This window comes from Hoplias malabaricus, chromosome 18 (genome assembly GCF_029633855.1).
Source record: "Hoplias malabaricus isolate fHopMal1 chromosome 18, fHopMal1.hap1, whole genome shotgun sequence".
Classification (NCBI taxonomy): Eukaryota; Metazoa; Chordata; class Actinopteri; order Characiformes; family Erythrinidae; genus Hoplias; species Hoplias malabaricus.
In genome coordinates, this window is record NC_089817.1 from 27061557 (window position 1) to 27074918 (window position 13362).

At 41.2% G+C, this 13362-nt stretch overlaps 1 protein-coding gene across 5 annotated transcripts in view; it reads right to left on the reverse strand.

Annotated features, from left to right (window-relative positions):
- Window positions 1-13362, reverse strand: part of pdlim5b (PDZ and LIM domain 5b) — a 58710-nt gene that overhangs the window by 16298 nt on the left and 29050 nt on the right. For all 5 annotated transcript variants that reach the window (XM_066650302.1, XM_066650301.1, XM_066650304.1 and 2 more), the window contains 2 exons: window positions 5062-5095; window positions 3678-4264 (listed from right to left, as the gene is read on the reverse strand). In XM_066650302.1, the coding sequence (XP_066506399.1) occupies window positions 3678-4264; window positions 5062-5095 (621 nt within the window). The remainder of the gene's footprint in view (window positions 1-3677; window positions 4265-5061; window positions 5096-13362) is intronic.

The following is a 13362-nucleotide window of genomic DNA, read 5'->3' on the forward strand; positions in this document are numbered from 1 at the left end:
CTCTGTATACGTTCAAGTGGACGTAACAAAAAAAGGATCTACCAAATACTATTAAATTCTCATAAGTTCAAACATATTTTATGGAATACTTTTATACTGCTTTAGAAACAGGTGCTGAATAAAATCACTTCAGCCTTAGACTTTTACATCCCACTGCACATATTCTTTTCCCCCAAACACCCACACACTTAACCAAGTTTGTTACATTTTTAGCGACTCTCAAACTTCATCTTATTATCCTCAGAAATCTAACAAATTATGGCAAGCAATTGGTAAAACAATAAATTATTTATGCCATGCATTAGCCAAAATGCGTCACACTCACTCTCACCACAAGATGGCCTCACCACACACCATTCAAACTAATCCCATAATACAGAAACCCTCAGAGATAAACTCTTCTAGCCTGCGCTCTTCTCTCCCACCCTCCCACACGTGTGTCTATGTTATGTATACAATATGCGTGTGTGGTTTGCAAAATGGAAGACAGATCAACAGCTGCACTATTAATACCCACTCTAACACACTGCCTGACCTATAATTAATGGCAGGCCTTGAATAAACACAAGATGGGATTGACATGAGCAGATGCTGTTCAAAAGGTCTACCTATTCTAGTAGAGTACAGAAGGTAACGTTGCCCCCACACCCCCACCCCCTCGCCGTGTCTGACGTTTCCCTCACCAACACGCATGGAATGAGCATTTCCAGAAAGCTATGAAGTCACTCAAGCAAACGAGAACTGAATGATAGAATGGAAAGAATGGTGATGAGAAATGCTGCCAGCAGTGAATGGCATGAAAAACAAGTATTTTCATGCTTGAAGGGTTAACTATTACAACACCGTGCGAACGTTACGTCACACACAGGCACAAACAGATACCAGTCCTGATACTGACTTTGTTATTGGCTCCTGGGTACAAAAGAGAGAGGAAAAAAAACAGAAGAACAGAAATATTTAAAACTCTATTAACTCCTTAGATACAGCTTGTGAACTGCAATCAGGAAGGGCATGCAAGGTGAGCCAAACCTGGGTTAATATACTCAATCACACACGCATGTACATGCTTCTACTCAACTGTCCAAGGAAGCAGGGTGTTCCCATACGACAGAAAGAGCAAAAATAAACCCCACTAATGCCTTAAACTGTAAATCTGGCTTTGAAGTGTGTTTTCATGAGGCTCAAATGCTCATCATTCAAAACTTCAAGTGCCAACGACAACAAGCAGCAAAACAGCTAGAGAGCCTTCCGTAGCTACGCGCACCACAACGCTCCTCCAACTGGAACATCTGCTTCTCGGCTAACGCTGGGATTAATTACTTTAATTTGCAGGGCTTTACGGGTCAAAAAATCACGGACGATGGCTCCTCCTTGGACACTAATTGGTTGCCTCAGTAAAAGCAGCTGGAAACTCTCTGAAGGTAAAGCTGCAGCAGTTTCTGACAAGTGGAGGCTGCTTTACTTAGCACGTGAGGACACGCAGGCCTGCTCGTTACACGCAGGCTCAAACAAATGATCAAGCTTTTGTCGTGTCATCCACAAAGCATAAGGGAAAAGAGAAGAGGGTTATTGAAAGGGCATTTTAGAGAGTGCTATGAGTTACCCACGCCCATGTTTTCCAGCGATAGTTACAGAGATAATGTGTGTGTATCAGTCTGTCCCTGAGAGGAACCACAGTGTGCGTCAGACCCAAGACCACACCGAAACACCTCACTTTGCCATTTAATAAACACCTGAACACCAGCTTCCTGTAAACAGTGTCTGGTATATGAAGCATACTGGCCTTTCAGTCGATTAATGCACTAGTCCATTAATCCAGTGGTTATTACAGTGTTCAGACTTAAGTGTATATTAAAACTTTGCAAAACCCTTTAATGCAGGTCCTACTGAGCACTTCAAGTATTTAGGTACATAAAATAAACAGAGGTAGGTATTGAATAGTTGAATAGTTATTGAAAAGACTTAAAAACCTAACAAAAAATGTATATATGCACTATTCCGGCTCAATTTCTTAGTCCTTACGTGCATTGGCATCATGCAAGCTGCATTAACCATTAACCACTGCTGCAGTGTGAGAATGTAATACTTAATCAGCCATTTTCATTCATTCGCTTATAACTGCTTCATCCTGATCAGGGTTGCAGTGGGTCTGGGGACTGCCCATAATCAGGACAGGGCATCAGTCCATCACAGGGCATTACACACCTTGCACAGCCAGTCCACAACCAACATGTATTTTTAGACTGTGGGAGGAAACCCAAGCACCTGGTGGAAACCTACACAAACACAGAGGGAACCCATTGAAACATGACCCCAGGACCCTGGAGCTGTGCGGCAGTGACATTTACCTCAAGACCCATTGTGATATCGCTAGCAACAATTTATTTATTTAATTAACTAACTTGTGGGGCCTCCTACTCTGTTTCATAGATGCTGAGTGGATCAACTGCTGCTTAACCCCAATTACAGTAATGACCACTAATGCTGCAATCATTCATTCCCCCAACAAACTCAAGCCTCCTCTACACAAAAGTAGCAAATATGCAGCAAAAGACCTGAGAAAATCTGTACAGGGTGATAAGGCTCCTGGCTAATTGGAAATAAGTGCAGCCACTCACACAACAGGACATGGAACCAGACTCCATGTGTTTGGGAAAGACATTAACCAAACTGTCAATTAGTCAAAGGCAAGCAGTAGTGAGCCCCGAGCACCTCAGCTGGGCTTCACATCCACTCCAGCAGATTGGGACAAGATGTGCTCCTCCTATCTGGCTACAGCCCATAGTGGGTTGGAAGAGAGAGAGAGTAGAGAGAGTATAGCTAGATAGGGGAGTGTAAGAGAGAGAGGAAGACAGAGGCAAAAAAATGAAGAGGGAGAGGTTATCATCCAGTTCACTGCTGGATAATCAATCAGAGCGCTGGGGATTCAGCCTCTCAGAGTTACAGCCATGAAGGTCATGTCAACCTATTCTTTCCCTTTTCCTGTTGACTTCAAACGTCCAGAATGAGGAAGCTCATAATGACTTATTGAGAAGAGGCTCATGAGAAAATCCCTTATTCTGGAATGATCACAGTAAATCCTCTGGCTCCAGGCAAAATTAAAAGTGCTTCAGTTCAGTTCAATGCAAAACCTCTCTATGCACTAACCCCACATATCGGAGCTCCCAAAAAACAGATTGAGTTTACAGCTTCAATTATCTCAGCAGACAGCTAAAAGTAACCACAAGCCCTTTTGAGCCTGTCTGAATGTGCACTAGAGATCTGGAGCAGAGTAAAACTATAAAAACCAAACAAATATCTAAACTTTCCACAGAGGCTTTTCCACTTAACTTATTTCCTACTGCAGGTCTAAACATTTCAGTCTGAATCGTTTGTTTACTTAACTCTGCGAAACAATTTTCAGAGCTTGAATGTGCTCAGTCCAGAGAGGCATAAGCCTCAGCTGAATGCAATTGTATTTTTTATTATCCTGATCAACTTCAGTAAGCAAGACAAGACAGAATGTTCCCTAAAAACAAAAAAACACTATCAAAGACAATGTAAATGCTCAAGGCTATAAAGAATGGGCTCAGTGCACTGAGGCTGAAACATAGCAGAGAACCTTCAGATGAGAAGCAGGGCAGGAAAATGAGAGGAAGAAGGTGGAAAGAGAAATTTTCCGTAGATTTCCCACCTACCCATTTTGATGCTCCACTCCTGCCTGACTCTCCAGCAAACCCCGCCTCTGGCCCATGGCGACCTCACAGGCGTTCTCATTGGAGTACAGGTTGAATGGCGTGTTATAAACTGAGGGCTGTGGAACAGCAGGAGCAGAGGAGGAGGAGGAGGAAGAGGAGGGACCTGTCACTCTGGCTGGCGAAGAAGAGCCAGAGGATGAGGTGGAGGAAGAGTGAGGGAAGGGGGAACGGCCAGAGGCAGGTTTAGGGGCAGAGTGAGAGGACGAAGGTGAGCGGGAGGCGGTGGTGCTGGCCAGAGGGAAGGGGGGCTGTGGGGGCTGTGCTGATTGCACCGGCGGTGTGGCCTGTGCTGGCTGTAAGGGCTGCTGGGAGGGAGCAGCAGGTGTGAAAGCTGAAGAGGCAGAAGGGATAAAGGCCTTGGGTGCAGCAGGGGTGGAAGAAGAGGGGCTGATCGCTCTAAAATTAGCTCCTCCTCCTCCGAAGGGCCGGGCCGTCTTGTTGTAGGCACTGTTGGCAGGGCTAGCGTTAGGGACAGGCGCAGGCGGGTGGCTAATGGGCACAGGCTTAATGATCTCCAGTGGCTCTTCCTAAAAGAGGTGAGGAGACACACACACATGCAGCACGCTCACACACTCAAATTCATGCAGACGATGGTCCCTCATCACAGTTGTATATGACTCCATCTGATTCGTGTTTACTAAGATATTTTAAGTGATTAATAGAAGTGGAAATTACTTAATTCTTTTACCCAATGAATAGATGTAAAATCAGCCAAGAAGAAGCAAAATGATGGCTGCCATGCACCTTAATTTAGTGAGTCTTGTCATAAAACAATATATCAGATGCGCAGTATCAGCCATCTTCCACAGGCCTGTGGAAATCCACAATGTTTAAAAGCATTCACTTGGTTGAGTTATATTCATTATCACATATTTCTCTATTGATTGATGCTGATCTTTTGGCTCTGTAGACATTCCCTGCTGTGACCTTGTGACCAGTTTTAGCCATCATGACTTTATATAAGCCTTCATATCCGCACTGTTGCACAATTTGACTTCTCATGGCTTATTTCTTTTTTAAAAGCCTTTAGAGGATTTTGCTCCTGCCTAAGCATAATCAGCTGTAAATTTTCCACTTCACTTACTGTGGTGTATTTCTGGGCTATGAGAAAGTGATTAGTAAACCCAAAACTGAATCTAAACGCTGCCCAGGATACAGTAAGGTATATGGGTATGAGAAGGAGCTAAGTGAATCACAGCTCTTTTGAGCCATGCAACACAGCAGGCAAATACACAAATACATGCTAGAACCTCAGTGGGCATGCTCTGTTGTTTCATATTTATACTTTTAAAAAGTTCAAAAACTGTTCATAGAATTGACTTGCCTTGGGAACTTCAACTTTGGGAACAGTGGATGCTCTGCAAAACAGAAGAAAACAATAATTAAAACTTGTTTTGTTAGATTACAATGAAATGGATTCAACAAATTCAAACTGTGTGTAAATAATGACTGATCTGTCTTCTTTTAAAAATCATCCACTGCACATTTGACTCCCCATATCCTTCTCGTATGGAACATTACACAGTCCATAAAAAAAGGCAGAGCGAAAGATGGCATTCAAGACTTAACCATTCTTATTCTCTATTGACAACAGCTGAGGATTTCAGAATGGAGCCAGTATATGCCAAGCCAAGTGCTGTGCCAGACACTGACCTGGAATAGCATTACAAACTGGCTTCAACACAAACTGTACAGCTACTCTTACAGAGAGTGGTCTGTGACAAGCGGCACTGGCAGAATACTGGGTGATATGACATGTGAAGGACTGCCTGGGGGCATGTATCAGTGATCAAAGTTCTGTAACCAGAGAATTGCAGCAATTTGTGTGTCAAGGCAAAAATAATGTGCAGCATGAAACACACCATGAACAGCTCCATCGGATTTTACCCGTAGGAACACAGACTGTGCCACTAAAGCAGATGGCTCCCACTGTTTACCCACGAGTCCCAATGTATGTCTCGGTGCCACAACATCTGGTCTGTGTAAGCAATTCTTTGAGTCAGGATCATGTTTTGAGGGGTGCTGCTGTCATGTAATGCGTTTAAGTTTTTTGTTTTTCTCTAACAAACGGCTGGATTTTCACAATTAAAAGGTCCATGTAAGCTAACAATAGCTGTAAAAAGGTTGAATAAACTATGCGTTCTGATGTTCTGTGGAAGGCAATCAGTCTTACCCTTTATGTTCTGTTTTTTTAAGAGCCCACAGAAATGTTATGTTGTTATTGTTTCAGCATTTGCATTCGTTGGCTCATGGTCATCCTAAAGCTGTCTGAGAAAGTGTAGACCATTACATTTTTCTGTCATCAGTCATCATTCAGCACAACATATTGCCCCAAGGTTCTAAAACATCTGCCTTCTTCATGGGCAACAAAGTTCCCTCTTCTCTCCTACAAAAACCATTGTGACTTGACAGAATTTGTTCCGGATCAAGGGTTGCGCTCCTCTATCACTCTCAGACTCTTCCATATTAGGAAGCGAAGCCATGGGGTGTTTTTACAGGGCAAGTGCTTATGTCACTAAAAAGCCCCCTTTAAGCCCCCTTGCTCAAAGTTCACCTCATTATAAGGGCAAGAGGAAAAAGCCACAATAAAAACTCTAAAAGAAGGCTTGTTGGGGAAGGAAGTCAGCCAAGAGCCATACAAAGAGCACCATGAAGCTGAGGGTTTAAGAGGTCCAGTCTAAACAAAATGGAAGGCCTTTAATGACAAAGAGGAGGCTGACAGTGTGCAGAACAGCTCCGGGCGGGGGGATAGCCAAAAGGGTCCAGTGTCTCAGGTGAGTGCCCTGTCCCACACTGGCAGTGCAGTTCCCACAGCCCAGACAGGGTGGTCCTGACAACATCTGCTTCACTCCAGGTTCTGTTGCCTCCGGCCAGCAGGACAGTCTGTTTTGACAGCATGGTCAGACAAAAGTGTGCGTTTCGCACAGCTGCTGGCTGGCGTGAGACCGTCCAGCAACTCGGGCCTCACACATTGTGTATTTGAGACCACAAATACACAAAGCTCAACATGAGTGTAACCCTTACCAACTCACACGACCTTTCATATTGTCGCTGTCCAATAAAAAGCATGTAAAAAAAGTCTCTAAATAATCTTTCAGTAGAAGTCAATGTATAAAAGTCAATGTTTTGGACAAACTATGGAGCATTTTTATTGGTCATTTCTACACAATGTAAAGGACAACTACTATGAATAAATGATGAAGCAAACTAAAAATGGAGATACATGTTTTCTTTGGATAGCCACAATATGGCAGGGAGAGAGAGAGAGAGAGAGAGAGAGAGAGAGAGAGAGAGAGAGAGAGAGATTAATATCTGTGTGAAAGTGATACTCACATGACAACTATTTCAGTTAAGAACTTTCATTTTGTGCATTTTTAAAACTAAAGTAACTTTTAGGATAAAATACTGATTTGCTGTGTAGTAAACAGACGTCACATTGTCTCACTGTGCCAAGACACCACTGTGAAATTACAAGCCTTTGTAATATGATGGTGCTGCAAAACGGCATGACATGAATTATAGGATTCTTCACTTTTCCACTGTCAGGAGCGAACGAATCAAAATGTGCCAAAACTGTTGTAGCGAACACACACACGCACACACATTTGAACAACTGTCCCTTGTGCCCGGGGGTGTGAGAGACTGAGACAGAGCTTGGTGGAATGTAGGGAGGGGGAACACGTTTCCATCCAGCAAGAGCCAAAAGCAACAGTCTGGCGCATGGCATGTGTATGAGCACTGCAGGGACTGCATCGTCCCACACCCACATCATTCACCACTTGATATATGCAATGCAACCCACTCTCATTCTCTCACTCTTTCATCTTATAACACAGAGACATATACAAAACAAAATCCTAGAGGTGGCAGGATATCCGTTTTCTATTCTGATACAACTACAGATACTGAAAGCTTAAACCAAGCACTACAAGTTCCAAACACACTCCTGCAGAAAATATACGTAGCCAATATCACTGCTTCTACAAAAGTGCAGGTTTCTGTTAATTAATGCAAACACACTTTCTCTCTAATGCCAAATTTGATTCTTCTGTACAAAGAAACAGTGTAACACTTGCCAAATATAATCCCAGACTCGTTAAGGTTTAAGATACAAGTTAAATCCATTTCTGTGTTGAAATCTTTATTTTTTCTTTATTTACTACAGGTTCACTTCCATAGGTTCTCAACAGCAGAAAGATAACACCAGCACACTGGCTTTACATAACAGAGGTACCAAAAACTGCCTCGGCTGTGAAAACCTGGCCGTGGAGAAGTCTCTCTGAACAGGCAGAGGTGAAGACATAAGTCACTCTGCACAATGTGCAGAGCTCTGGTAGAAAAAGCCGAGTGGAGGAATGAAAACAAAAGGGAGATTGATGCAATGAGGCAGTTTCTTTGGTAAGTAGATTTGCAGCCAGGTTTCTGGTATAAGTCAAACTGCTGCCAGAGCACAAGTAGCTGGGAGTGTGGTCAGATTACAAATACTCACACCCCTCCCCCACTCCCTCTAATTCCATAATTTGACAAGTACATAACTAGAAAATATGTATAATATTTTCTATAAGAATAACATGCCATCTGTATAATATAGTACAGTATAATATATTATAATATAGCACAGAATACAGTGTCTGTAGGTAGAAGTAATAGGGAATTTGAGTAGTGTGATATAAATTTGCATACCTACATTTTAAAAATGGACCTTATATTAAATATATAATTGTTATTTCCACAAAATATCAGAAATTCTTGAAGCTGATAAAAAAAAAAAAAAACATTTTAGAACCATTCTATTATTTTACACAAAAAACAGCTGGTATTATCTAATAATTACAAAAAATAGAAACACCAGTCTCATAGGAATTCTAATAACAATTTGACAAGACTGACAATAGGTCTCCAAACCCGTGTACAGCATTGTATCATTGCAGGTTATCGCTAATTTTGGTTGAAACTCTGCTAAAACAAGCAGACACACAAAGCCACCCCACTCCCTCTCGCCCTCCTTGACAGAACAATGAAAGAAACCCACCAGAGAGAGGCCAGTGTTGACACTTACCCGCATTAATCAGGAAGAGCGCTAAAACCACAGAGGTGGAGAAAGAAGGCGCTAAAACCACAAATGAAAACACACACAGAGTCATACTTAAGCTGAAAGCTGCTCATAGCTCATTAGTATTAACACTCAGGGACTGGTCACCATCTTGAATTTGACCTGGGCCACTGAAATCACTTCCTGAGGACACCAAATCCAGCCCTGCAAGAATGTGATTAGAAATACCCTGCAATTCATTTTAGTAAGCTTGGTTTCCTTCCTAGAACCCCCTCCAACACCCACAGACGCAAACAGATGTTTCATAATGTCTCTCCTGGATGTTACGAGGATGTCTCTGAACATCGGCCCAAGGCACTGTAAAAGCTGGAAGGGAGTATAATTAAAGCCATATTTAGAGACACCCTGCAACAGTTTGGAACTGTTACCTGTTATGTAGCCCATAAAGAAAAGAGTTCCAGCTCTATTGTAATATACATGTATTTTCAGTTTCTGAAAACCTGGAAAGGATATGGTTAAAAAAATAAAATAAAAAAATAAAATGTTCCCATGTTGCTTTCAGAAATGGTCAAGCTTAAATGACACCTTAGACACACAAATAACATTCCCACATATGAATTATGAGCTCCACAGGGGCTAATCCTGACCAAAACAAACAAAACAGACGCTGATGGCTAATAGGATTAGCCCATAATGAGACGAGCAATGCGAGAACTGGATGTGGGGTGTAATGAACTAAACTGAACATGGATGGCGTCCCGCAGAGTGATGGAGCAGGCACTCATGAGCAGAATGCAAGGGAATGTTGTTTTGCCTCTCATTCCCACAGTTTGGGTTGTAGTGAGAGGAAACAGGCTGGAATCAGACAGCACTCCCCCACTGCGCTGCTATGGTCATGAGCTTGCTACTCTACACTGGATATCACCGTGTACTCAAAAAAACAGAGACTCATCAAGTTCAAACAATGTGTGCCAAAGGGAACTACTCAGACTTAGAAATCTAAAGTTTGGATATGAATATGTTTGGGTTTAAAAACAAATATGGACTAGTTCTCAAAGTGTCTGGAGAGATAATGTCTCCCAGAAAGTAAGGTTAGTAATATTTTGTAAACTATTATGTTGAATATTCAATTAATCCACAAGAATAAGAGAAGCTCAGCTATGTTTAACTTTAATAAATACATAAGAAATGGACAAATCATTGTAGCATACTTTTCCATATAATTGGAAGGCATGCATTGGGACATCCTTAACAATGGCACTAAATATTATGTAACCCATAGGACCCACTGCGTAAAATCACTATGTATTGACGTCACCTTGTGTCACAGCAACATGTCTCTGCAGAGCTGATCTCCAGCATTAGAGGACTGTGGGAAGTTTATGGGCAAAGACAAGAGCCTGAAGGTGGTGATGAGGGATGGGCGTGACCTCTCCACTACTCCCTCAACATTGCCCCAGCTTTACAGCGCCAAGCAGATAAGTCACTGATGACAACCAGAACTGTGGGCATTAACCTTCTAAAATCAAAGGGTCCACATGTGTCCTAATCCTTCAGCTCACTACTCTAGAACTTGCTTAAAACTGAAGTAACTGAAGGTTCAGGATAAAAAAAAAAAAATTATATATATATATATATATATATATATATAATAAGTCTCGAGGGTTTAACAAAGCTGGAAAACAGAAACAGGTGGATGGTTCCAGACCTCACAGCATGGCTGTGAAACAAAATGACACTGAAGAGACGCGCTGCATCTGTGTTTCTGCTCTGCTGAATTAGTACCCAGATGAAGGCAGAGTGTAGGAGTGCAAGCTAGGAATAAAAACTCCAGTGAGTGTAACAGTACATTAAAGAGCAGTGGGAGACCCTGGAGCAGGTTCAGGGCTTGTTTGGAGTTTAAAATCTCTCCTGACAGGTCAGAAAGCTAAGCTGAATAAAGGACATGATTCACAACACAGAAAATCCACTTCCAATACTAGTAGTTTTATGAAATGTTAGGAACCCACACAGCTAAATTAAACTAAATGAAATCATTAAAAATAAATAATTAAGATTGAACAATATTAATCAAACACTTGTTCTTCGAGTGTCACTAATCTAAAAGCCCAGAGTGAAAGAGAACCACAGAGAACAGCTACTCCAGTTAGACACAATATACTGCAGATCCAATTAGCCACAACATCTTGTTAAAAGCAAGCGCTGTATTCTAATCCATTTTATTGCTGCATGTTTATTCTTTCTCTAGCTTCATTCTACCACTGTTTGAGAGCTCATTTACAAGTCATTACACGAGATGGGTTCTAAACAAGCGTGCCAACACACCACACCGAGCCTGCATTAAACCCAGTTAAACCTGAAATGGAAGCTAAATCGAAGTTATTTGCATGGCGCCAGAGTCTCGCTGAGCAAACCAAATACAGCAAATAAAATAAATGAGATAATAAATGAGCCCAACAAGAAGTGATTTCAAGATTGTGACACTTTGCATCTGATCTGAAGCTTCGATTTTCATCATCTATCATTTCACTTAAGAGAGGAACTAAAGACAAAGGGATGGTAGTTTATTGTATAAATTAAAAAGAGTGGAAAGGTGAGCTTGACATTAGGCATTCTGTACTGATACACGTCATTTCTAGTTTGTCCTCTTTGTAGAAGAATTTAAAAGATACAAGGCTGGCATTTGGGAGATACATGGATGAAATATGGAGTAACCGTTAGTGTGAGGGGGTAACAAAGAAGTAGAAAAAAGGCAAGAAAGAAAGAAAGAAAGAAAAAAGGGAAATGACGAGCGCAGTAGTATTATGTGGAAAAGGATGAAGATGACAAGTCTAACACCAGATGCCACAGTCTTCTGAACAAACAACTGGATTTGGAGTCTCAAGTTTCTGAGCTCTTTTGAAACACTGAAGTGCCTCTGTCATTCATAAATGTGTGGGTGCTATTCCTGAAGAATAAGAGTTGAGTGGTTTTGCTTGGCTAGTGTTAGCAGTCTTTTTCCAGGCTCTTCTGAACGACAGATAGCTTTGCATGTTTGTAAGAAAACTGTGTGTATTTTAGAAGTTGCCCCCAGTAACCTGCTAACAGATTTTCAAACCGCTCTCCAATGTAAACTGCAGCGTTAATGATTTTTAGTTCAGGCCCGAGGTACAAGTGAGAACCTAGTTATAAACCTGACTGGGAGATGATTTACTTCATTAACAGAAGTAAAAAGGCTTCTTCTTCAAGTCTTCGGTCGGTAAATCAGCATCATGCCAGATGGAGGTTTCTTGAATACCAAACCCATGTCAACTCAAACTCTGCATGCATATTAAAGCAAGACTTCCTATTAGCATATATATCTTGGTTACATGGCAGGATGGTTTTATTTGATGGAATAACTATAAGGTTGGTGTTTAAAAGGCATGGTGGACTGTTTATATAAACCTGGAGGCGATGGAGTGTAAGGGACCTAATTAGCTGTTTTTGGGTTTAACATCAACATTTTTCAACTTGGTCTGGACTTTTATGTGTGAACAGTTTTAGCTTTGTGACTAACTTTAAATGTGCAGTTTATACTAAAGAACTAAACATAAAACATAAATAGAAAGTACTGCCTGTGTTTCAAGATGCATGGCATGACCAAGAAACTTATTTATCCATGCAGACATTATTCTGACCTTACAGTGACTCCTGGAGTGAAATGTCAGCCAGAGTATGAATGCTAACCCGCAAAAGACAAATAGAACTTGCAGTTCATTTAAGAGAAACTCAGTGTGTAAAACCCAGCCACAGAGAAAACAAACGAAGGAGAGAAGAGAGGAGCTGACAGGAGGCCAGAAGAGGGAATGGATTTGTGTCTCCAGCACAGAGTGGACACGATTATCTTACTCTGCCTTGTAAAATGCCCAAAATGGTCACTTTTTATTATCTGTATTTCTTTCATTGTATTGGTATGTCCCCTAAACACATACGCCCTTTTCTAAACAATGCCTTGTGCTCTTGAAATCCAATGAGAAGCTGGTACTGTATCTTAATTCTGAGGGGAAAATTCTGCAGGTGACACAAACATAAGAATGAAGAGTTTCACATGGATTTTTGAGGTCTTCAGATATGAGCTTATATTTCTGTACCCTTCAGGCACCTTCTAGCTCCATGGACAGTTGCATAATGTATGTGTAGAAGTTTGTATCTGCCTTTATTAATGGTGGATGCTGACAAAAGTCTGCTGATAAAGTATAGCTATTTATCATAATGATGTAAGACCCATCATTAATTGTGTAGTCTTTTAGAGTCTGCAGAAAATGTTTACATGTTTTTTGGACATTAAGAAGAGAAATGCATTTCCAGTTTGGTTTTTCTGTGAAATAGGAAATGGCTGCAAATAATTACCAGCCTGGAATATTTTACCTGATTTTGTGGCTTCATTTTTATGCTGATACACAATATTTAAGTAATTAATACTAAAGTAGATATCCAACAAACACGCAAAGCACACCAACACTAAGCTTCAGCTGAAAATCATAGTCTGTGTGGTTTAAGAAAACGTTGCGTTAGGAAAAAATATTTAACTATTGTAGTCTGCTTTTGAAT